The following is a 26,647-nucleotide window of genomic DNA, read 5'->3' as shown; positions in this document are numbered from 1 at the left end:
TTGAGAGTAGTGACTGAATAATGCGAAGTTTGAAGAAACAGATAAGTAAGAAGAGGAGACAGGAAGATATTAAATAGTAGTGGGGAGAGAATCGAACCTTGTGGGACACCATATGTTAGAGATATAGGTTGAGAAGTTTCGTTCTTTACATGGACTTTAGAGCTGCGTTCATTAAAGTAGGATGTGAACCAGGAAAGAGCTGGGCCTGTGATACCACAGTCTTTAAGTCTATTAATAAGAAGAGAGTGGTCGATAGTATCGAAGGCTGCGGACAGGTCCAGGGAAATGAGAATAACAGATTTTTGATGGTCATGAAAATAGTGTATCGTAGAGATAAGGCCTAATAGAGACAATTCAGTTGAATGTGAAGCGCGGAAGCCAGTTTGGCATGGATGTAGGGCATGGGTTTTTTTCAATGAATTCTGTAAGTTGGGTATGAATAATTTTTTCCATTAGTTTCGAAATTAGAGGTAGGTTGGCTATAGGGCGGTAATTTTTAGGCAAAGAAGGATCTAGATTATGTTGTTTAAGTTTTGGGAAAACAAGAGCTGTTTTCCAAGCAGTAGGTACTAGACTGTCAGAAAGAGACTTAGATATCATTTCCCAAATGTAAGGGCCGAAGAAAGAAAATAATTTTTTAAGGAGCAGAGGGGGAATGCTTTCCAAAAGATTATTGGAAGTGTTTAAAGATTGAAGAATGAGAAGAAGATTTGCTAGAGAGGGCATTTTGAAGTTTGAGAAAGAGCTGAATGATATTTGAGTAGAATCATTGGGAATGTGAAAGTGAGAAGAGGAAGCAGGAAGTGAAGGACCAAGATGTGATCTGATATCCTTAATTTTTCTGTCAAAGAAGAGTGATAGTTCGTCTGCAGATGGCTGGTTAGTGGGGGGTGAGTTTTTTTTCTTTGAATATTTTGAAAGAGACTGGGCGAGGTTGAAAAGGGTGGAAGAGTTACGAGTGGTAGTAATGAGTTTCGAGTAATATTCTTTTTTTGCTTGTTGAATGGCTTTTTTTGTAATGAAAAGCTTTTTCCTTGAACAGAAGGAGGAAATTGTTGAGGCGTGTTGTATGCCATTTGTGCTCTATGGAACAAAGTTGTTTACAAAGGAGAGAAAGTTTTTCGTTATACCAGGGTTGTTGTTTTGATTTTGATTTGAGATGGGATTTTTTTCTAATGGAGGTGCCAGAGAATCTAGTAAGGATTTTGTGGAAGTTTCTCAAAGAGAAAATTGGTCTGTAATGGAAAGAGCAGAGAAGTCTTCGAGGTTTAGGTCAAAGGAAGTCTGAATAGCAGAAAGGTCTGCAGGATTCTGGCCAGTCTCTGTAATTAGATGAATGTGTCTTGGGAGCATACACTCTCCTGTACGGCCCCTGGCTCAAGCCAACTTCATAACTCAATGAAACAGCTGAATAAGGGATTTCTAGATGAAAGTGAATTGAACCAGCTGGAAACGTGGGCAATAAAGTGGCAAATGAACTTTAATGTAAACAAATGCAAGGTGATGCATTTAGGGAAGAAAAACAAGGAACATGAGTACAGGATGTTGGGGGTGAAGTTAGCAAAATGCGAACAGGAAAGGGACTTGGGGGTACTGATTGACAGTACCCTAAAACCTTCGGCACAATGTGCGGCGGCGGCGAAGAAAGCGAGCAGGATGTTGGGCATAATTAAAAAGGGGATTACGAGTAGATCGGAAAATGTCATAATGCCACTTTATAGAACAATGGTCAGACCGCACTTGGAGTACTGTGTCCAATACTGGTCTCCATACCTTATAAAGGATATAACTCTGCTGGAGAGAGTGCAGAGGCGAACCACGAAACTTATCAAAAGAATGGAACATTTGACCTACAAAGATAGACTCAGGAGGCTGGGACTGTTTACCCTTGAGAAGAGAAGACTGAGAGGGGATTTGATAGAGACCTTTAAAATATTAAAAGGATTTGGTAAAATAGACCAGGAGGCACCATTGCTGAAATATTCAGAGGTGACATGGACAAGAGGTCATAGCCTGAAACTGAGTGGCAGCAGGTTTCGGACAAATGTCAGGAAATTCTGTTTCACACAGCGTGTGGTGGGTGCTTGGAATGCGCTCCCGGAGGAGGTTGTGGAGGAGACTACTGTACTGGGATTCAAGAGAAAGTTGGATACACACCTTCTTGCATATCATATTGAGGGATACGGTAAATCCGGGTCTCCAAAAAGGAGTACCTAAATGGGCCACTGCGTGTGCGGATCACCGGACAGGATGGACCTCGGTCTGATCCGGTGAGGGCGTTTCTTATGTTCTTATGAAACCAAAATGGAAAAAACAAGAAAACAGGCAATTTATTAAAAGTGCAAAATAAGTAGCTTTTTGGCTCTGTGAAAGACAAACAACTGAGGAGGCTCTCAGTGATAGTAACGATGCAGGACATCCTATCTGTGCTTGGTTGAGCATGTAAAAACAGGTTTCTTATACTGGTTTTGGAGTACTAATCTAATCTTTCATTATACTGCATCATCCCTGACCAATGTAAGGGCTCGAAGTGGTTCATAATAAGAATTAAAAAAAAAAAAAAATAATATATTAATTAAAGTGTTTGAAAAGGAAAACCTTTCTGGTATTTATGAAAGATTTGATAAGATGTACATGATCTTAGATTGATGGGTAATTCATTCCAAAAACAGGTAAAAAATAAATGACAAAGACCAAGAAAGTAAATTCTTAAGACTAAATACCCTTAACAGACGGATACATCAAAGAATGTGCATGAGTAGATCTACAATTAGTTTGTCTAACAAAATTAGAAGTTAGAGATGTTAAAGTTTCTACTGATTGACCATGATAAATTTGAAAAGTTATACAGGTACTCAAACTTAATGCCCATTCTAGTTTTCAGGATAGCCACAATGAATGTACATGAGATAGATTTGCATGTGTTGCTATCTCTATTATATGCAAATCTATTTCAGGTACATCCACTATGGATTTACTGAAAGCAAACTAGCTATGGGGTACTCCAGAACCTGCCTGAGAAAAACTGCTTGGAAAAGACTTCAGCATTGTAAACATTACTCCAATCGTGGCTCCTCCAAATGATATCACACACTATATCCTCAGAGAATCACACCACTGAAAAGAGGAAAAAAAAGATAGAAAAAGAGGGAAAAATAACTCAAAAATATATGCAAGTAGAGATCCAAAAATATACCCAGAACTCAAAAAGAAACAAATGATGGTAAAATCAAAATCCTACAGATATGAGAAAGACAGATTTACAAAGGAGAAAGAAAAGATGGATAAAGGCACAAATACCTCAGTTTGGAGAAAGAACGGTTAACATAATCAACACAGCAGAGATAATAGTACTCAAAATTTCACATTGGAGAAAGAGGAGTATCAATAGTACCCACAATTCTAAAAAGGGAAGGGGGGGAGGGGGACGGACTAACAATTACAAAAAAAAAATGTCCATTGCTAGCTATCTGGCCTCTGCCCTTCTACAAAACCAGGCTGAAATTTTTCTGCAGTCATCCAAAAGCCATCAACTATGTCATTTAGCATACAAATGCATGCAAAATGTTTAAAGTCAATGCAAAGTTTAGATTCCATTTTTTACTCAGAGTGAATATTTTATAATACCCCTCTACCTTTCCCACCCCCAATGATGCCTGTGGATAGGCTGACAGACAGCCTCTGGACCAGCAGTGAAAGAAGAAACAGCCAGCATGTGCTTAAGAATCTAAAACCTAGAAGAAAGGTCAGGTACTCAACAAGTCCCCCCCCCCAATATGTTTAGCAGCAGAAAAGCATCATGGGTAGATTACTAATCTAATAGGAGATAGGGTCCACTGGCTAGTTTCTATCATTACTGACCAACAGGATTTGAGCTCAGGCTGCACTAGTGAGGACACAGGATCCCCAGCTAAAGCCAGGGGGGGGGGGGCAGTGAATCAATCAGAGAAACATCATTAACTACATCAGAGGGAGGGGACTGGCAAGGCAAAAAATGAGCTTATGGTTACTTGTGAACTTAAGAATATCCCTTTCCTATTTGAAAAAACAGTGCTCAAAAGATCCCATCCTTGGAATCTCGTATAAACATTAGAAGAGAAATAGTGAAAAAAACCAATATGACTTGGCAACAATCCTGGGAGCTGGACTGAGAAAGTGGGAACCACAAATATGTGGTTACAAATGCCCCGAGTTACAGATGCCTGACTTAAGTACGACTCATACTTAAGAACGCAGTATTTCCAGTGGCACAGACTCCTACACACTTCTCCTGCAGCAGATTCAGGAATGATGCATGGTTACATCAAGAACAGTATGTGATTGTGCATGCTGTACCTTAAGAGGGAACACTGGTAGAGACAGTTGGCCCTTTTATCAGCTGGGAGCAGAGGTAAGCAGCAAGAATCTTAAAATCTACAAGTTCTGAGTTACAAACAACTACAACTTAAGAACAGCTTTTAAAACATAACTCATTCTAAACCCGGGCACTGTCTGTATACACACACATATGTAACCCAGGTTTAGCTTACCCAAAATCTGGGAACAAGCAACATCCTAGAACTAATGTCCTATAGGCACATAACAAAGACTGGCTGGTTAGTTGTAACTGGGTTTGCATCATATGGTAGATTAACAAGGCCCAACTGTAGATTGAGGTATACATTATGTAAACATCAGCAAGGTAAGGAAGTGGTGTGCAAGGGCAGTAGAAGGAATGAGATTGGGGAAGACCCAACGGGAGCACATATACAGGAAAGATTAAGATTCTGAAAACTGAGCTGCATGCAGCTGCAAAGGTAGATACCAGGCATTCCCACGCTGAGTCCTATCTCTTTGTTCTTGTTGTTTTTTTCTTTTTTAAACTTTGACACCAGGCGAAATTTACCACTACGACTGCGCTTGGAAAAATCCATCATCTGGTTCTGTGAAAGAAAGAAAAGTGTGTCATGTTAGAGGATGTGGTAAGAGCGGATAGCGTAGCTGCTTTCAAGAAAGGTTTGGACAAGTTCCTGGAGGAAAAGTCCATAGTCTGTTATTGAGAAAAACATAGGGGAAGCCACTGCTTGCCCTGTATTGATAGCATGGAATATTGCTGCACCTTGGGTTTTGGCCAAGTACTAGTGACCTGGATTGGCCACTGTGAGAATGGGCTACTGGGCTCGATGGACCAGGTCTGACCCAGTAAGGCTATTCTTATAAAACAGTATGTTACAGCAGAGAACTCAAAGGCAAAGCGGAGCCTTATCACAATGCAGAGTGTCAAAGCAGGGACTACCCAAACAAAAAGCAAAACTGGAATTATACAACAGGAATCCCCAAGGCCGCCATCAGAAATTTCTGGGCCCCTTACTGAGCAATCCTATTGGGCCCACCAAGCACCCCTCCCCCCCGACCCCCCCTTCTTCAATGGGCCGAATACACACATACTTTTCTCTGTCGCCGCACTCTTTGACCAAAAGATTTGTAAGCCTGCAACCACGTCAAGGTAGACTCTTTCAGCAGGGCCCTAACCTAACCTAAACTAAACTAATCTATACCTATCTATTCTAAACTAACATATGTCTAATACTGAACTAATAACAAACTAACAAACATCTGCATAATAAATAACTAATAAATAATAGTGCTAGTAGCTATAATTCACTTTTGAATGTAAAATCTCAGTTAAGGATTTCTTTTGACCTTTTTAGGCCAGAAGTAGATCACAATTGCACAATATTTTTTGTAACAAGTATTAAATGTGTTTTTATAAATACTGTAAGCTTAATAAATATATCAGAAAAAACTACACATCTGAGCGCATATCTGAACATACACATTTGTATGATCCCATCCTCCTCTGCTTGCCTATAGCTGCATCATGCATGTTAAAAATTTACAATATGTTGATATGTGCACCTTCCTTCCTTCCCATCCATCCTCCTCAACCTGTCCTTACACATCCACAGCTGCATGTTAATGATGATGTATATGTTATGATGATAAATAAGTGCATATGAGTACATCATTAACATGCAGCTATGGATGAATATAAAAAAGAAACAATATTCTGTACAATTGTCAATTTATAAATCAGTGTCTTCTCCCCATTCTCTCTTCCCCATTTCCCTTCAGCGTCCTCAGCTCACTCTCTCTCCACTTTCCTTCAGCACACGCACATAAAAACAAGCAAGTAATTTATATCATTTTCATTCTATTCATTCATAGAAATTAAAGTCTAAATAATGCCAGTCACATAACAAAACATGATTAAATTCCCTGAACAGTCAAGCCTTCAAGGATTACTAGATGCCTTTCAGCAGTTCCCCTCCCTCCCTCCCCCTTACCTTTGTGGCCAAGTCAAAATGATCTACCAACAATAAAATTTTAAAAACACAAAGCACGCTGTACGCAGAGAAAATGTTAATTATCATTTATATTCCACGGGTTTTCAAAGAGGTCAAGGCAGATGACTTTATGCAATGTCACCTCAGTAACAACTATACAAAAATAGACAAATATTCCCCCTCCCTTTTTACTAAAACGCGATAGCGGTTTTTAGCGCAGGGAGCTGCGTTGAATGCCCCACGCTGCTCTCAACGCTCATAGGCTCCCTGCGCTAAAAAACGCTATTGCGGTTTAGTAAAAGGGGGCCATAGTGCAAAATATAGACAGCATATATAAATTCTCAAAGCAGACACATTTTGATCACTAAATTGAAAATAAAACCATTTTTCCTACCTTTGGTAATTTCATCAGTCTCTGGTTGCACTTTATTCTTCTGACTGTGCATCCAATATTTCTTCCCTTCTTTCAGCCTCCTGTATGCTTCCTCTCCTCCAGACCTCATTCCCTCCCCAAACTTTTTCTTTGTTTCACCCTGCCCCTTCTTTCTTTTTCTCTCTCTCCATACCCCCTTTCGTTCTGTATGTCTGTCTTTCTCTCTCTCTTTCCGTGCCCCATTTTTCTTTGTTTCACCCTGCCCCCTTTCTTTCTTTCTGGCTTCCTGTCCCCCCTTTCTTTCTTTCTCCCTGCCCTCCCCTATGCCACCACCATTGGGAAAATGCTGCCACCGCCACTGGGGAATAGGCTGCCACTGCCGCCATCGGGAACAGGCCAGCGCCGAGTTCGCCCTGCTTCTCTTCCCCGCGGGGCCGACCAACTCTCGCCACCCGACGTCAATTCTAACGTCGGAGAGGATGTTCTAGGCCTGCCAGGCAGCGATTGGCTGGCCCAGAACGTCCTCTCCGACGTCAGAATTGACGCGAGTGGCGAGAGTTGGCCGGCCCCACAGGGAAAAGCAGGGAGAACTTGGCGCCGGCCTGTTCCCGATGGCGGCGGTGGCACTCAAGTGACTAAAGAGCCGCAGTTTGCCGGCCTAGGGAGAACACTGGAGGGTGGCCAGCTGTGCACCCCCTTGGGACGTAAACCCAGGGCAGGGCGGACCGCCCCCCCCACCCTGGTATGCCACTTTCTGTACCTCACTCCCTCCCTATGACCAAAAATTCTCCTTTCTTCTATTCCCCGTGTACACAACCATCTCTTTCCCTCCCTTCCTCTCTCCCAAGTCCATGCCTTCTGTGTCCAAAAACTCATTCCCTCCCCCACCTCAGTATCTCTTTCCCTCCCTTCCTCTCTCCCAAGTCCATGCCTTCTGTGTCCAAAAACCCATTCCCTCCCCCACCTCAGCATCTCTTTCCCTCCTTTTCTCTATCCCAAGTCCATGCCTTCTGTGTCCAAAAACCCATTCTCTCCCCCACCTCAGCATCTCTTTCCCTCCCTTCCTCTCTCCCAAGTTCATGCCTTGTGTCCAAAACGCACTCCCTCCCCCCTTTTGTGTTCCGCGTTTGCCTCCCAGCCCATCTTTGCAACTTTCTCAGCAAAACGAAGCTCAAGCCGCGAGGCTTGTCTTCTGTTTCCTGCCCGGAGCTGACAGGGGGCCCGGGCTCCCCCAGGGTCCTAGGCCACAGTCTAGGGGGAGGGGCGGTCCGCCCCACGTGGACAGGAGAGAGCTGGATGGGGGACCCGTGGAGTTCAATACATCTCGAGCCGCGAGGCTCGTCTTCTGTTCCTGCCTGCCCTGCCGCGCACAAATAGCCGACCGGAAGTATTCTCCGACGTCAGCGCTAACGTCGGAGGGCAGGCTTTGCTTAAGCCCTCCCTCCGACGTCAGCGCTAACATCGGGGAACACTTGCGATTGGCTATATGTGAGCGGCAGGGCAGGCAGGAACAGAAGACGAGCCTCGCGGCTCGAGATGTATTGAACTCCGCGGGTTCCCCGTCCAGCTCTCTCCTGTCCACGTGGGGCGGATCACCCCTCTCCCTAGACTGTGGCCTAGGACCCTGGGGGAGCCCGGGCCCCCTGTCAGCTCCGGGCCCCTGAATGCAGGACTGGTGGTACTGCCCTGATGGCGGCCCTGGGAATCCCCCAGGGAAAACAAATTGGCACAGCAGGTGCTTTCCTTTTCAAGGGGATTGCAGCGAACATTACCATATGAATCCCCACATGGGGAATGATATAAGAGGCTGTCTAGGTTTGTAAGTTGAGAAGGTGCCTATTTTAAAAAGACACAAAGGCACCTAGGTTTCTTTATAAAATACTAGGGTAAACCAGCAGAAATTATGGCTAGACTGAAGTCATGAACATTTAAATGTAAGTGTGTAAAGTATGCACATAATTTATAGACTACACATGTAAATCACAAATCCAGCCATCAACATTCCAGAAAATGCCTACAATCGAGTTGCATAAAGTATGCACCTTTTTGTCATCGTACTACTTTATAAGTGCATAACCCATATTATAAATATTATTTAAAGGCCATTTATACTTATAAAAAGATCTGGGGCTTGGTGTAGAGTAGAGAATGACACGGGGAGCGATCCCCGCGGGGAACCGCGGCGTGGCTGCGGGCTATGGAGACTCCATAGCCAAATCACTGCAGACAAGGGGACAAAAGTTTTCACCGCCCGCAAAAATGGTGAAAAGATTTGTCCCCGCAGGCAAATGTATCCCCTTCTACATACCGCAATTTACCGGGTCTTCACCGTGTGTTCGGTTCACTTCGGGACAGGTGTCTGATTTTTTTCCAGAGGCCATGCTTGTCGGCCATGTGGTCTCCTCCAACTCGTCTCTCTCCACCCGACTTGCACGTTGCCTGACTCCGCCCCCTTCAATATTCTGGCTCCTCATTAGTCAGTTCTTTCCTGCTCAAGAAGGGGACCAATCGCTACTGCCACACATGATATTTAATAGGTTGCAGTAGCGATTGGAAATCGGGGGATTTCAGAGCTGAGAGGCAAGCCCAGGATTTTTTTTTGGAGTCGCTGCCTGGATTGGAGAGGAGTCACTGCTTCAGACTTGGAGGAGCTGAAATTTCATTGAAAACTTCGGCACTACAAGTAGAGGTAAGGTGCACACTTTCCTACTACTTGCCTGCCCAGGGTTGGCGGTGGCGGCGGTGGCGGCAGGGGTGGAGGGGGATTCTTTGACCGGTTGGAGACGGGAGTCTGGCTGAGCTGGGAGCTGGTCCTTTTTTTTTTTTTAATCTGAGTGGATTCTTTGACCGGTTGGAGACGGGAGTCTGGCTGAGCTGGGAGCTGGTTCTTTTTTTTTTTTTTTTAATCTGAGTACTAGTGTAGTAGTGTGCTGTGTCCATTCCCATGGGTTACTGAATCCTATTCCTGAACATGTGCTGCAAGAATGGAGGAATCCAGCACATGTTCAGTATGTAACCCATGGGAATACGTTAATAAAGATAAGTATATAAAATCATACCTGTTTGAGGCTTTTATGCATGCTGCAGTGACGGTGACGGGGCGGTGAATGGGATGGCAGTGGTGGTGACGGGGCGGTGAAAGGGATGGCGGTGACGGTGACGGGGCGGTGAAGGGAATGGCGGTGACGGGGCGGTGCAGAGGATGGTGGGACGGGGCGGTGACGGGGACAGATTTTTCCCCCGTGTCATTCTCTGGCCCTCAATCCAGTGCACAAAATTCCCCGTCACACCGTACACCGGGAGTACCCAGAATAAGTATTGCCAGGATATGCTGTCGAATGCCTTTTCCATATCAAGGCCAGCGACTGCATAAGTGCCACCGTCCCCCCTGTGGTCATGCATCCTTAGCTCGATGGGGGGTGTCGGTTTCTTTTCTTTTGTAGCTTTGTTGCTCTGTGCTTAATCCGGTCACTATCAGCAGAGAGCGTATTTTTTTTTCATGATTATTTGTATCTGAATCTTTGGTTTTTATGTTCTTCAGGTTGCCCTGTTGTGTGCTAGCAGGAAGGAGCGGAGAGAGGAGCAGAGAAGGCGGTGCTAGCAGGGGAAGAGGCGAGAGCTAACTCTGCCCACCCCCGACGTCACCAGCCAAACTCCCCCCCTAAAAGGGGACGAGCAAACGGCGCGCAGCTGTTCGGCGCGCGGCGAAGGCGAGCGGCAAAGGCGCTCTCCTTAGCGAGAGCGCCTTTGCGAAGAGCCTTAAGAGCCTAATCTTTACCCTATTCTTTAAACTTTATTCTAAACTTTCACCCTAACCCACAGGCAGACACCCTCTCAAATACCCTAATCTTTCAAACTCTCACTCTGATCTTTCAATCTCTCACTCTGACTCACAGACAGATATTTCTTCTAACTCTCTAACTTACTCACTATCAGGCAGACCTCAGCTACAACTTGGTTATGGCAGGGAGAACAAGAAGCTCCATGTCTGCAATCAAGACCAACTGTCCGGTAACTGGGGGGACCCAGGGGACGACCACGGTATGCGTGCAGAAGGAGGAGGACCCAGGACTGTAGACAGAGGTCTCCGTGCAGACCGAGATCATCCCCCTCCCCCCCTGTTCTCCACAGTCTCTACACAGACAGAGGAGGTCGACCAGCTAGACGGAGACATCATGCAAGAACTTAGGAGTCTCAGGGAGGAGGTGAAACGCCTGAGAAGCATCCGAGAGGATGAGGCCTACATTGACGGAGTCGTCCAGGAGCTGTCCCAAATCACCGAGCTGGCCCAAGACATGTCCTCCCTCGAGACACCCAAATCACCAGCTTTGAAACCAACAATTGGGGTACAGGAGATGGCTGGAGACGCTGACGCCTGGCAGCTGGTGACCTCCTCCACGGGCAAACACCGGAGATCCCACCCCCCTCTTTCAATCTCTTCATCCTCTTCTTCTTTTTCTCACCAACAGGGCAGCTTTACATCCACCCCACAACTCTACCTGAGGAACAGATTCCAGATCCTACAGGTAGAAGATGTCGACAAGGAGCAGGAGGATGCCGACAAGGAGCAGGAGGTAGTCCAGCGCACGGCTCCAACTCCGGGGACAACTGATCGGCTCCCCCCAAAGAAGCGCAGAGTAATAGTCATTGGGGACTCCATGCTGAGGGGCACCGAGGGACCAATCTGCAGACCGGATATGCAGTCAAGGGAGGTTTGCTGTCTGCCTGGAGCCAGGGTCCGAGATGTCACCGCCTGCCTTGATAGGCTTCTAAAGCCCCAAGATCACTTCCCCATGGTCCTCATCCACATTGGCACAAACGACACTGCTAAGAACACCCCGGAGAACATAACTAGAGACTTTGGAGCCCTGGGTGAGAGGCTGAAGCAGACAGGAGCGCAGGTGGTCTTCTCCTCAATCCTCCCAGTTAGAGGCAAAGGACGTGCCAGGGATGAGTGTATACTGAGGACTAACGAGTGGCTTCAAGGATGGTGCCGGGAAATGAACTTCGGATTCCTGAACCATGGAGAGGCATTGCAAGGACTTCAGGGACCAGACAGACTCCATCTGACCAGCAGGGGTAAGCATGTCTCTGGACACCGACCAGCCCGCCTGCTTCGCAGGGCTTTAAACTAGGTAAGTCGGGGGAGGGTACCCACTCAGATACAAGTGCAGTAAGGAACGATCCTGACGAGGTGAGTCGAAACTCCGATTCTAAGTCCAAAGTAAGTGCCCCCATTGCAAACAATTCTCTAGGAGTCATACTACCCCAGGTGGGAAACTCCCCACAGGGACTTAGCAATCACGGGGTATGGAGGGCTATGTATGTTAATGCACACAGTTTAGGCAATAAGATTCTAGAATTAGAGACCGAAATAATGAATGCCGACTTTGACATGGTGGCAATATCCGAAACTTGGTTCACAGACTCTCATGGGTGGGATATGGCTACACCGGGATACAACTTATTTCATCAGGACAGAGAGGGAAAGTCAGGGGGAGGGGTGGCACTATACATTAAAGAAGACATCAAAACTACCAGAATCACAGATGTCAAGTACACCGGGGAATCCCTCTGGGTGAACCTGGCCAGAGGCAGGGAAAAATGCCTGTATCTTGGTGTAGTATATAGACCTCCAAGACAACTGGAAGACAAAGACTGCAAATTAATTGAAGACATAGAGAATATCACTCTAAGGGGAGCCGCTGTTCTGCTAGGGGACTTCAACATGTCTGACGCAGATTGGAACTCATACTCAGCAACAACCAGTGGCAGCAGGAGACTGTTAACATCCATAAAGGGAGCACGACTCAAACAAATGGCATTAGAAACCACTAGGGCCCAGGCTATCCTGAATCTGGTACTCACCAACGGGGATAGCGTCTCGAAGGTCTCGGTAGGAGATACACTAGCCTAAAGCGACCACAACATGGTGTGGTTCTACCTCAGGAAAGGTTTCCCTAGATCAAACACGAAAACAAAAGTACTCAACTTCCGAGGCACTGACTTCGAACGCATGAGAGATTTCATCCACCGGACACTGCAGAACCAAGCTACGACCGATGATGTGGAAGCTATGTGGTCATCCCTGAAATCTACCGTACATGAAGCGACAAGCCTCTACATTAAATCAGTATACAAACGGTGGAGAAACAACAAACCCCAATGGTACTCCACAGAAATCTCGCACCTCGTCAAGGAGAAGAAAAAAGCATTTATTTCCTACAAATGAACGGAGACTAGGGAAGCTAAACTAGAACATATGGCGAGGTCTGCAGCTGGTCAAAATGGCAGTCAGGGAGGCCAAACTTCGAGTGGAAGAGACTCTGGCAAAGAACATGAAGAAAGGGGACAAATCCTTCTTCAGGTATATTAGTGATAGGAAAAAGAACACAGACGGGATAGTACGCCTTAGAAAACCAGATGGGAACTGCGCACAATCAGATTCCGATAAAGCAGAACTACTGAATGAATACTTCTGCTCGATCTTCACCTGTGAGGCACAGGGGCACGGTCCGCAGTTGCAGGCAAGACCCAGCGTGGAAGACCCGTTTCAGAATTTCGAGTTCACACCTGGCGACGTCTACTACGAACTGGCAAGACTCAAGATGAACAAAGCCATGGGACCGGACAATCAGTGAGCTGCGTGATGTCCTAGCAGAACCGCTATCAGGACTCTTCAATCTCTCCCTAAGCGCAGACATGAAAACTGCTGATCATGTGGAGAAGGCTTCATCTAAGGCAAGACAGTTGTTAGGTTGTATCCACAGGAGTTTCGTCAGCCGGAAGCCTGAAGTCATAATACAGAACCATGGTGAGACCTCATTTGGAATACTGTGTGCAATTCTGGAGGCCACACTACCGAAAAGATGTGCTGAGAGTAGAGTCGGTGCAATGGATGGCCACCAGGATGGTCTCGGGGCTCAAGGATCTATCGTACGAGGAAAGGCTGAAAAATTTGCAGCTGTACTCACTCAAGGAACGTAGGGAGAGAGGAGACATGATCGAGACATTTAAGTATATTACCGGTCGTATCGAGATGGAAGAAGAGATTCTCTTTCTCAAAGGACCCTCAGCCACAAGAGGGCATCTGCTCAAACTCAGGGGCGGGAAATTTCATGGCGACACCAGGAAATATTTCTTCACCGAGAGAGTAGTTGATCCTTGGAACGAGCTCCCGGTGCAGGTGATCGAGGCAAACAACGTGCAAGAATTTAAGAGCAAATGGGATGCCTTAGTGGGATCCCTTAGAGGGTTAAGCCAAGGGAACCTGTCACCAGGAGTGGGATCCCTAGGATAGTAGACTTGGGGGTGGGTCAGTAGAGTGGGCAGACCTGATGGGCTATGGCCCTTATCTGCCGTCATCGTCTATGTTTCTAATAAAAATGATTACAAAAAGATCTTTACTGTTCTGTCCCCATATTCTTGTGAATAGAGTGCTTGTTTTTAGTTAAGAGTGCTTGTTGTTAGAGTGTATTACTTTAAGATAAGCTCCCAGAATGCACTGCTGTTCATCTGGTGGGCTGATTCCCCCTTTCTGCCAGATGGTTCTTTTGTGTGTGTGGAGATAGCAGACTCCATTTTAGAGCTGCACATGGCCATAGAGAAAGTACTCTCCCCTTCTGATTTTTACCTTTGTACAGTGGTGCCTCACACAACGAACTTAATTCGTTCCAGGAGCAAGTTTGTTATGCGAAAAGTTCGTTATGTGAAACGCGTTTTCCCATAACAATACATGTTAAAAAAAATTATTCGTTCTGCAGCATAAAATATGCTAAGATGACATAAAAAAAGATAAATTTGTCAAAATGGTGAAAATGGTGGTCTTGCTGAGGCCAAACTCTTTGACGAGGTCACATTGTTTTACCCCACATTCACTCCTTCTAATTATTTCCCGTTTCATTTCAACAGAAATCACCTTCCTGCTTTTTTTAGAAGCCATGATATATAAAAAATATTGAGTTTATCTTAAAAGGACGACTGCCGTGATACGTGCGTGCGTGCGTGCGTGATTTAATTCGTAATGAAGAAAGATTGCCGCAATACGTGCTTAAGTTAAGTGCAGTGACTAACGACTGCCTGCAGTGCCTGCGCGGAAGGATGCAATACATCGGCAGCTATCGTGGAAGCTCGGGCGACTTCGTTGCGTGAAACGAAGTTCGTTGTATGAATCATGACATGAAGTTCGTTGTGTGCAGCGTTCGCTGTGCGAGGCGTTCTTTATGCGAGGCACCACTGTATCTGCTTGCCTCTAAGTAACCTGGTGTTGCTAAGCTTAAAAGTATGTGAAAATATACTTCCAGCATGCCCTAATCATAAGATGTGCTGTTTGAGTGTGAATTCTATGAGAGAAAAAATTCCTTAAGATCTACTGAACTATAAGTTTATTTATTTCTTTGTTTTCAGTTTTGTATTAAAGAAAGTTGTTTAAGGAATCACAGCCTGGTAATTTGATAGGCTACAGATCCAATGAGTTTATGCTGTCTGGGATCCTCCGGGATAAGCCTCAGAATAGTAAAAATAAGATAAACAGAGCAGTGCCTGCAGATAGCTGGATGCTTTCGTACCCATCCTCAGTAAAATTTGGAAGCATGATTTGTGTAACTGATTGCTATAAAGCTTCTGTGTGATTTCTCATGCAAAGGTTCCTCACACAAACTGCATTATGCTGCGTGAATAATTCATAAGGCACAACTAGTGCAGGGAGTGTGTGTGCCCCCACCTCTCAGAATACATTGTTGCATTCTGAGCACAGCACATACACTTCTCCCTCCGGATTCGCGGGGGATAGGGGCAGAGCCAGACCGCGAATGGTGAAATACCGCAAATATCTTCTGGTCTGGCTCTGACCCACCCCCGCCTCCCTCCTGCCTTCCCCCCCAAGCATCCCGGCCTTACCTGGTTGTCTAGCGAGCTTTCGGGGCAGGAGCGATCTTCCTACGCTCCAGCTCCGTGCAGATCGCCAATAGGAAATAGCTGCCGTGAGTTCCCGTAGTCCAGGGGTGCCCACACTTTTTTGACTCACGAGCTACTTTTAAAATGACCAAGTCAAAATGATCTACCAACAATAAAATTAAAAAAAACACAACGCACACTGTACGCAGAGAAAATGTTAATTATCATTCCTATTCCGGGGTTTTTTCAAAGAGGTCAAAGCAGATGACTCTATGCACTGTCACCTCAGTAACAACCATACATAAATAGACAAATACCCCCCCTCCCTTTTTACTAAACCACAATAGCAGTTTTTAACGCAGGGAGCTGCGCTGAATGCCCAGCGCTCTCTCAACGCTCAAAGGCTCCCTGCGCTATAAACCGCTATTGCGGTTTAGTAAAAGGGGACCATATTGTAAAATATAGACAGCAGATATAAATTCAGACACATTTTGATCACTAAATTTAAAATAAAATCATTTTTCCTACCTTGTCTGATGAATTCATGAGTCTCTGGTTGCACTTTCATCTTCTGACTATGCATCCAATCTTTCTTTCAGCCTGTATGCTTCCTCTCCTCCAAACCTCATTCCCTCCCCTAACTTTTTCTTCCTCTCTCCCTACCCTTTCTTTCTCTCTTCATGCCCCCTTTCTTTTTTTCCTGTTTCTCTTCTTTCATTCGGTCTCCCTGCCTGCACCCCTTTCTTTCTTTCTCCCTGCCCTTCCCCAAGCCACTGCCACTGCCGCTGCCATCGGGGAACAGGACCCAAACCGCCACCAATGGATAACAGGCCCCAAAGCCGACGCCGACACCACCCCAAGCTCTCCCTGCTTCGGGCCGACCAGCATTCCTCTCCCCGACGTCAATTCTGCCGTCGGAGAGGAAGTTCCGCCCAGCCAGGCAGCAATTGGCTGGCCCGAACTTCCTCTCTGACGACAGAATTGATGTTGGGGAGAGGAAGACTGATCGGCCTGAGAGATCGCCAAGGCAAAGTGAGTCCTGGGCGATCGACTCACTTTGCCTTGGCAAGCTACCGGTCGATTGCGATCGACCTATTGGGCACCCCTGCCGTAGTCTCTCGAGACTACGACGGGAACTCCCCACAGCCATTTCCTATTGGCGATCTACATGGGGCAGGAGTGTAGGAAGATCGCTCCTGCCCCGAAAGCCCGCTAGACCACCAGGTAAGGCCGGGACGCCGGGGGGAAGGCTAAACTGTGTTTTTTTTTTTCTTTTTTTCCCCCTCCCCAAAAATCGCGAATATGTGAAATCGCGATTGCCGAAATCGCGAATGGGGAGGGGGAAGTGTAGAAGAAAAGAGAGAGAGAGAGAAAAAAAAGATTTAACAACAGTAGTGTATCAAGACAGATAAAGCTGAACCCAGCTTGTTATAGACTCATCCTGATAGTGAAAGGGACACTGGCAAAGTGACAAGAGAACATACTCAGGAAAACATATATAGAATTCTTCCTAGCCCAAATTCCTAGCTGACTATCATCCAAGAATCAACTTGGAGAAGTACAAACAGAATGAGACAGTAGGCAAGCGCAGGAAGGTCAGTGGAGGAGCCTAGCATGTCTCACCTATCTACTGGAAAAGATATTATCAAGGTAAGGACATAAGGAGAAATTAGGTTCTTACCTGCTAATTTACTTTCTTTTAGCTTCTCCAGACCAGTAGAGGTTAATCTTTACGAATGGGTATATATCCAATCATGACCAGCAGGTGGAGACTGAAAACAAAACTGTGGGACAGTATATAATATACTCCCTTCTCTATTTACATCAGTCTGCCGAATAGCCAAGCAGAACTAAGAACTGGAAAACAGAAAGAAAACAATACTCCGAACAGGAGTAACAAATAACATACCCAAATGCTGTTGGAAAATGCAGAGGAGAAATACCAGAAGGAAAATGTCCCCACAGCTCGCCAGCTAAGCCAGCCGAGCCACAGCTGCTGTTCTTTAATTCTCCCCGGCCCTAGAAAAATACTAGAACCCGCAGCAAAAAACAAAAACTGCCCGCGAAACAGCCCCAACAACAACAACAACAGACAGGGTGGGGACCTCTACTAGTCTGGAGAAGCTAAAAGAAAGTAAATTAGCAGGTAAGAACCTAATTTCTCCTTCTTTAGCACTCTCCAGACCAGTAGAGGTTAATCTTTACGAATGGGACGTATCAAAGCAGTCCCTCACACGGGCGGGACCCCCGAAGGGCTGACACCAGAACACACACACCGAACACCGCGTCCTGACGCGCCAGAACATCTACCCGAAAGAGTCTGACAAAGGAATACAAGGAAGACCAAACCGCAGCCTTACAAATGTCCACTGGAGGCACGAGCGACGACTCAGCCCAAAAAGCCGCCTGACCCCGAGTAGAATGAGCTTTGAGAAACTCCGGAACGGGCTGCTGCCCCAGAAGAGAAGCGGAAGCAATAGTCTCCTTGATCTAGCATGCAATAGTAGCCCTAGAAGCGCCAGCCCCCCTAAGAGGACCAGTCAGAAGGACAAAGAGATTATTTTATTTCCTGATCTCCTGGGTCCGTTGCACATAAGAGCGAAGGACCCGACCAACATCCAACTTGCTCAGCTGTCTTTGCTCAGAAGAGCCCTCCCAACTACCCAAGACCGGGAGGACCACAGATTGATTGACACGAAAAGGAAAAACTACTTTCGGCAGAAAAGGAAGGAACAGGCCTCAAGACAACCTGCTCCCTAGAAAACTCCAAGAAGGGAGCCCTACAAGAGAAAACCTGTAGCTCAGAAACACGCCTAGCGGAAGAAATGTCCACCAAAAAGACCGTCTTCAGAGTAAGGTCCTTCAAAGAGCAGCCGCCCAACGGTTTGAAGGGCGGGTGCATCAGAATAGAGAGAACCAGACTGAGATTCCAAGAGGGAATAGAGGACCGCACGGGAAGCCTGAGCACCTTGGCCGCCCGCAAAAAGCGAATCACATCAGGAATGGCTGTCAAACGCTGACCCGTCACAAACCCCCGAAAGGCTGACAAGGCCACAAGCTGAACCCGGAGAGAAGCCGAAGCCAGGCCTCTATCCAGGCCATCTTGCAAGAACTCTAGGATGTTAGGCACAGAAACGCGAAGAGAGACCACTCCCCGCACCTGGCACCACCCCTCAAAGAAGTGCCAAATCCACACAGAAGCCTGAGAGGTAGAAAGCCTCCAGGACCCCAAGAGTGTAGAAATCACCCTATCTGAATACCCCTTCTTACCAAGGCGACCCCTTTCAAAAGCCAAGGGAATGGGACCCTGCGTCAGAAGGTCGTCCAAGGGAGGCAGAGGAAGAGGATCCGCCACCAGAGTGTCACCAGATCTGCGTATCACGGATGTCGAGGCCAATCTGGAGCCACCAGAACCACCAGACCCGGATGGCGAACAATGTGGAGAAGAACTCTGCCCACTAATGGCCACGGAGGGAACATGCACAACAACCCCTCTGTTGGCCATGGTTGAACCAGAGCATCCAGACCCTCGGCCAGTCCATCCCTGCGATGACTGAAGAAGCGGAACACCTCGGCATTGCCACTCGTGGCCGTCAGGTCCATCAGGGACTGACCCCAAGCCTGCATTAACAACTGAAAAGCCACAGGGCTGAGACACCACTCTCTGTGATCTAAGATGTGACTGAGGAAGTTCGCCTGAACATTCTCCACCCCGGCCATGTGAGAGGCCGAGAGGTCCAGAAGGCGTGACTCCGCCCCAAAGCATGAGTCAAGCCGCCTCCTCCGCCACCTGAGCGCTCTTGGTGCCTCAACGATTGACATAAGCCATTGCTGTGGCATTGTCAGACCGGACTCTGACCGACTTGCCCATCAAGAGGGAGCGGAAGGCTAACAGCGCCAGAGGGACGGCTCTGGTCTCCAACATGTTGATCGACCAGGACGCCTCCTCCATGGACCAGGTGCCCTGAGCTGAGTGACCTAGACACTGAGCCCCCCCAACCGAGGAGACTGGCATCCGTGAGAAGCACCGTCCACTGCGATAGATCCAGACTCATCCTCTGGACCAGATGAGAGGTCTGGAGCCACCAAAGAAGACTGCAGCGCGCCAAGCCTCGCAGAGGGACAGGGACCTCCAAACTGAGCCTCTGGGGTGACCATCTACGGAGCAGAGCATACTGAAGAGACACATGTGGGCCCGCGCCCACCTCACAACATCCAAGAACGCTGCCATCGACCCCAAGACTTGGAGGAAATCCTGCGCCCGAGGACACCGGGACGCCAAAAGAAGGCGAATCTGAGATTGCAATTTGCTTACCCGGGCCTCTGGAAGGAAGACCTTCCCCAAGGAGGTATCGAACAGAACCCCAAGGTACTCCAGATGCTGAGCGGGGACCAACCGACTCTTGGAAAGGTTGACCACCCAGCCCAGTGACCGGAGAAACTCAACCACCCGAGCCATAACTCGGGCGGTCTCCTGCAACGACTTCGCCCGAAACAACCAGTCATCCCAGAAGGGGTGCACCAGAATGCCCTCTGACTGCAATGCCGCCGTGACGACCACCATCAACTTGGCGAACGTCCGGGGAGTCGTGGCCAGGCCCAAGGGAAGCACACAGAACTGATAGTGCAAACCCAATATCGCAAAGCAAAGAAAGAGCTGAGGAGAGGCCCGAATGGAAACAGGCAAGTAGGCCTCCGCCAGAGCGAGAGAAGTCAGGAACTCCCCCGGCTGAACCGCCAGAAGGACAGACTGCAGTGTGTCCATGCGAATAAAAGGGAATTCTGAGAGTCCTGTTGACCTCAGTTTAAACCAAGGATGGGCCGAAAGGTCCCCTCCCGTTAGGGCCCCATAAAGGAAATGGCGTACCAGCTGATACCGCACTCCTGAGGGGACACTGGACAACTGCTTTGAGATCTAGCAAGAGCTGAAGGGTCTGGCGAAAGGCTAGCGTCTCCCATGCCGCCTGACATGGAGAGGCTAGATATGATCCGGCAGAGAGTGGGCAAAATTCAAGTACATAACCATCCCGCACCACCACCAGGACCCACTGATCGGACGTGATCTTGGCCCACTTGGGAAACAAGTTGCGAAGCCGGGCACCCATGGGAACCAAAGGGGGCGGCGGCAAAGAGACATCGCACAGGACGGGCAGCAGGGGAACCGGGGGGGAACTCCCAGCCCCCCGACGGGTCCCCTGAAAAGACTGCATGCGCTAAGCCAACTGACCCCGGGGAAAAACCGGAAGCCTGGAAAGAAGCAGTCCCATGCCCCAGGCGAAACTTGCAAAATTCCCGCAGACGCCCCCGGGCAATGCCAACCCGAGATGCCGGGCGGGCACGGTCCTCAGGCAGACGGGGCACCTCAGAGTCCATCAGAGTCTGAACCACCGGATCTAAGTCCTCTCTAAACAAAAAACAACCCCCGAAAGGGAAATTTTGGGAAGTTCAGTTTTGGACGCGGCAACCGCCAACCAAGCGCGAAGCCACAAGGTACAGCGTGCGGCCACCAAAAGTCCCAGACTTAGCAGCACCAAGTCACAAAGAATAACCGAGAGGAACGAGGCAGTCATCTCAAACTTCACCACCTCCTGATCCACTAAGGACCAGTCATCAGACTCACGATCCAGGACATGCTCAGACCACCGAAACACAGTGCGAGCCACCAGCCCCACACAAATAGCCGCCTGGACCCCCAAGGCAGAGATATCAAAATTATACTTAAGAAGTGTCTCTAGCGTACGCTCCTCAGAGACCCTAAGAGCAGAACCGTCCATAACAGGCACGGTATGCCGCTTAGGAAGTGCCGAGACCACCGCATCCCCCATTGGCGAAATTAAGGTAGCCCTATCCCCCTCCGGGATGGGATACCCATGAGCCAAGGTGCACACCAAACGAAACGGCGCCCATAGGCCACTGCGCCAACACAAAATCCCGAAAATCCTGACGCACAGGAAAAGAGCGGGAAACAGGACAGACCCCCTGAAGCAGAGGGGCCCCCATACGCGGGGTCTCCGGTGGCGCAACTTCAAAAATGCAGCACCAAGGAGACCTGCTACATCAGGTCTAAAAGCTCATCCCTCTGAATAAAAAGCGCACCACGGACGCATCTGCTCTGGAAGACGGGAAACCTGCCGTCCCGCTGCCAGCAGGCGTCCCCTCTAGAGGATCCTGGAAGCCCGCCAAAGCAGCCAGGTCCTCAACCAAGCCAACACGCTCCTCTGACCACCAATTCGCAATCCAAGCCCCCCCGCGGGCAAAACCATAGGGGGCGCGGAGGGAAACCACCCCCGAAACCCCCCAGGTGCACGTGGGACCCCCAATTGTCTGCACAAAGAAAGAAATTAAATTGGGGACAAAAAACCCCTGGGGGTCCCCAGGGACTCCCTGCCCCAGCAGGGGTCCCTGCTGAAACCTGCCCCTGTGTTTGCAATACAGGGGGAAGGTCACCTGAGGTTGTAGACAAAATGAAGGGGCCAGACAGAGAAAATGGCGAAGTTCCCGCCAAAAATGCTCCCTCCATGGCCTGTAGCGGCTGAGAAGGCTGAACAGTCCCAGCCGCTAAAACAGGCAAGTCGGCATCAGCTGTCAAAAAATCAGCTGAGAGGGAATCCTTCGGGGAATCCCTCTGTGGGCGGTTGGGGAAGACCGGGCTTCCCCACTGCTCCCAGCCGACTTGCGAGCCACCATCGGCGGGGAGCTCTGGGCGCCTGCAGCCGCTGCCGACGGAGCTCCACCACCTCACCGGGCCAAACCGATTTCAGTCCGGCCGCGAGTGCCTTGCGGCTGGACCTAATTGTGTCCCACTCCCACGGAGAAGGGCACAATTGCTCCATACGCGACCTAGCTAGAAACAAAGTGCCGGTTAGAAGAAAAAATACAGTAAAAAACATTAAACTGACAGGGAAGCAACCCTGCAGACCGGCACTACCTCAGGATTTTTTTTTTTACAGAACAGACTCCACAGGCTCTCGAAGCAATATGCCTTGCTTGATTTAGGGGGCAAGGCTTACTGCTGAGGCTCCTCTAAAAAAATGTGGGGAGGTGGAGGAAGTGGGGGGGAGGAACCCCGCTCGAGACCCGCCGGGTTTGACACCCCCGAGGTCGGACGGACCCCCAAACAGGGCCCGCCCAAGCTCTGTCCGGCCAAAAACAGGGACTAGAAACCCCCTAAACAAATTCCAACAGCCCTACCAAGGGAGATGGGTACAGATCACATCAACACCTGCTGGAGACTGAAAGAAGACTGATGTAAATAGAGAAGGGAGTATATTATATACTGTCCCACAGTTTTGTTTTCAGTCTCCACCTGCTGGTCATGATTGGATATATACCCATTCGTAAAGATTAACTTCTACTGGTCTGGAGAGTGCTAAAGAATCTCTTTTTCCAATGCAATAGGCGAGACATTCTAGACAAGTGGGATGTACAAAAGCAGTTCCAAAAAGCTAGGGCAGGCTGACTGCACCGAACCTCAAGATTGAAAACCCAAAGGCAGAGTCCTGTCTTGCTGCCACATCCACTCTGTAGAATTAGGCACATGTGTGCAGAGTGGACCAAGTAGCTGCCCTACAAATCTCTACAGGGTAGATCACTTTAGCCTTGGCCCATGATGAGGCCATGCTCCTGGTATAATGCACATTAACAGAAATGGGAGACTATTTACCGTAGGGGTGCCCAAAAGGTCGATCGCGAAGGCAACGTGAGTTGATCGCGGAACCCATCCCGGGCTCCATGACAGACTCGCGTTACCTTCTGTTCTACCTGCTTCCCGACCCTGTAAAGAGGATGCTGAAGCGCCAGGCCAACCAATGTTCCTCACTCGACGTCAATCGTTGCCTGACTGGCCCGGAACATCCTCTCCGACCTTAGAATTGACATCGGTTGGGGAAGATTGGTCGGCCCAGCGCTTCAGTATCCCCTTTATGGCGGCGGCCTGTTCCCCGATGGCGGTGGCTTGGGGGAGGGCAGGGAGACAGACAGAAAGGGGGCATGGAGACAGAAAGAAAGACGGAGGTAAAGAAAGAAAGGGGAGGAGGGCAGGGAGCGAGGAAGAAAAAGTTGTGGGAGAGAATGAGGTCTGGAGGAGAGGAAGCATACAGGAGGCTGAAAGAAGGGAAGAAATATTGGATGCACAGTCAGAAGAAGAAAGTGCTACCAGAGACTCATGAAATCACCAGACAACAAAGGTAGGAAAAATGATTTTATTTTCAATTTAGTGATCAAAATGTGTCCGTTTTGAGAATTTATATCTGCTGTCTATATTTTGCACTATGGCCCCCTTTTACTAAACCTCAATAGTGTTTTTTATTTTTTTTAATCTTTATTCATTTTCAAATCAAACAATAAGTGCATAAAAATGTATCATAAAAATAATTTCAATATAGCACTGTAATTATCTAACATATGAACTATAATCATGTAAAATTCCCCCCTCCCCCCCTTCATCTCATGCTCAATTAAAATAGAATATACAATATTATACAACAATATTATAACATCTCATATTTAATTACATCAATAGTGTTTTTTAGCGCAGGGAGCCTATGAGCATCGAGAGCAACGCAGGGCATTCAGCGCAGCTCCCTGCGCTAAAAAACGCTATTCCGGTTTAGTGAAAAGGGAGGGGGTATATATGTCTATTTTTGTATAGTTGTTACTGAGGTGACATTGCATAAAGTCATCTTCCTTGACCTCTTTGAAAACCCGCAGAATATAAATGATAATTAACATTTTCTCTGCGTACAGTGTACTTTGTGTTTTTTCAAATTTATTGTTGGTAGATCATTTTGACTTGGTCATTTTAAAAGTAGATCGCAATCCCAAAAAGTGTGGACACCCCTGGTTTACCACATAGAATGTAGGCTGACAAAAAGGCCATATGGATCCATCTGGAAATAGTGGCCTTGGAAGCAGGAGCACTCTGCTTAGAAGAATGAGTCAGCACAAAAAGATGGTCAGAGAGGTGAAACCCATTTGCGACCTCTAGATAACGTGCATCCAGGGAGGGAACTAAGGATCTGATTGGCCCAGATGCCTAAGGCCCCTCCCAATGGAGAGGCCTTAAACAACCTGGGTCACTCAGAGCTTTAGGCCCCTCCCCAATGCATCCCAGGATGCACCAGGAAGGGGAAGGCCCGCCATTTTGTAAGAGGTGGACCAGCCAGTCGGAGAATAGGCATCCTTTTGGCCAGACTTCATGAATAAGAAAGGGAGGGTGTTGGTCGGGGACATGGAGAGAAATGTCGGGGGGGGGGGGGGGGTGAGGGATGGTAGGAGTTAGTGGGCATCACTCCCACTGGCGGGGGGTTAGATAGAGTCGGGGGAGTGTGTGAGCACAGCGGGAGAGAGTGCCTCCCGCTGCCTTGGGGGTGAAGGGGGGTTGCTTGACTTCAGTGGTGGGAGCAAGTGGGTATCTCTCCCCCTGCTGTGTGTGTATGCATGCGTGGGGCGTGTTCCTTGACTTCAGTGGTGGGACTGGGCATCTCTCCCCCTGCCTTGGGGGGGAGGAGGTTGGTTGCTTGACTTCGGTGGCAGGAGAGAGGGAGCATCCTTCCTGCCGATCTTCAATTTGTTTTTTGGTTTTATTTGTACGTTTATTCTGTACATGAGCTGATTGCTATCACCAGCAATGGGCACATGCCAATTTAGCGAAGCTTCACTACTCTCCGCCAACCTCATTATGCATGCATGGTTTTTGGAGAATGACTTACCTTTTTGAAATCACTACAATAATGGCTTTGACAGAGGCCCATCGATTTTTATCACAAAGTTTTAAAAATCTAGCCCTGAGAAATGTTCACACACTTTCCTTATATTTTAACTGTGGGAAGCTATTCTTTGTGAGTATAACATAAGAAACGCCTTTGCCGGATCAGACCTAGGTCCATCTAGTCCGGCGATCCGCACACGCGGAGGCCCAGTTAGGTGCTCCTTATTGAAGACCCGGATTTCCCGTATCCCCCGATGTGATTTGCAAGAAGGTGTGAATCCAACTTGCGCTTGAAACCCAGAACAGTAGTCTCTGCCACAACCTCCTCCGGGAGAGCATTCCAAGCACCCACCACTCGTTGTGTGAAACAGAACTTTCCTACATTTGTCCTGAACCTGCTGCCGCTCAGTTTCAGGCTATGACCTCTTGTCCGTGTCACATCTGAAAATGTCAGTAAAGCTGTTTCCTGGTCAATTTTATCAAATCCTTTTAATATTTTAAAAGTCTCTATCAAATCTCCTCGCAGTCTTCTCTTTTCGAGGGTGAACAGTCCCAGTTTTCTGAGGCGTTCTTTGTAGCTCAAATTCTCCATACCTCTGACAAGTTTCGTGGCTCGCCTCTGCACATTCTCCAGCTGAGTTATATCCTTCTTAAGGTATGGAGACCAGTGTTGGACACAGTATTCTAAGTGTGGTCTGACTATTGCTCTGTAAAGTGGCATTATGACGTCTTCCGATCTACTCATGATCCCCTTCTTAATCATGCCCAACATCCTGTTTGCTTTCCTCGCCGCCACCACGCATTGAGCCGATGGTTTTAGGGTTCTGTCTATCAGTACCCCCAAATCCCTTTCTTGTTCGCATTTGGCTAATGTCACACCCAATATCCTATATTCATGTTCTTTGTTTTTCTTTCCCAGATGCATTACCTTGCATTTTTCTTTTCTTTGCAGCCCAAGTTACTTACCTGCATATGTCACCCCATCTGCAGGTAAGTAACTCCAATAAAGTGATCTGTGCTTTTTAAGGCTCAATTCAGACTACAAAACAGTGTGTCACATAGAAACATAATAATAACTTTATTCTTCTATACCGCCAACAATCAATTGACGTCTAGGCGGTTTACACAGAAGAGAAACTGGTCAATCAGCGAAGTACAAAGTATTGAGAAAAGAAGTACAGCATGTTATTTAAAGTACAGGCAGATTAAAAGTATTGTTATAATGAGACTTCAGTTAAGAAATGAATTTATCAAATAGTGCAGTCTTAATCCCTTTTCGAAATGCGCTGTAAGATTACATGATTCCGTTGATATAATTGCCCAACCAGGATTGTTGTTTATTTG

At 47.6% G+C, this 26,647-nt stretch overlaps 1 protein-coding gene across 6 annotated transcripts in view; it reads right to left on the bottom strand.

Moving 5' to 3' along the window:
* DGKD (diacylglycerol kinase delta) overlaps nucleotides 1-26,647 on the bottom strand; it is a 327,255-nt gene that overhangs the window by 40,976 nt on the left and 259,632 nt on the right. For all 6 annotated transcript variants that reach the window (XM_033959775.1, XM_033959776.1, XM_033959777.1 and 3 more), the window contains one exon: nucleotides 4,805-4,922. In XM_033959775.1, the coding sequence (XP_033815666.1) occupies nucleotides 4,805-4,922 (118 nt within the window). The remainder of the gene's footprint in view (nucleotides 1-4,804; nucleotides 4,923-26,647) is intronic.

Source organism: Geotrypetes seraphini, chromosome 9 (genome assembly GCF_902459505.1).
Source record: "Geotrypetes seraphini chromosome 9, aGeoSer1.1, whole genome shotgun sequence".
NCBI lineage: Eukaryota > Metazoa > Chordata > Amphibia > Gymnophiona > Dermophiidae > Geotrypetes > Geotrypetes seraphini.
This window is presented reverse-complemented; position numbering and strand designations above follow the sequence as displayed.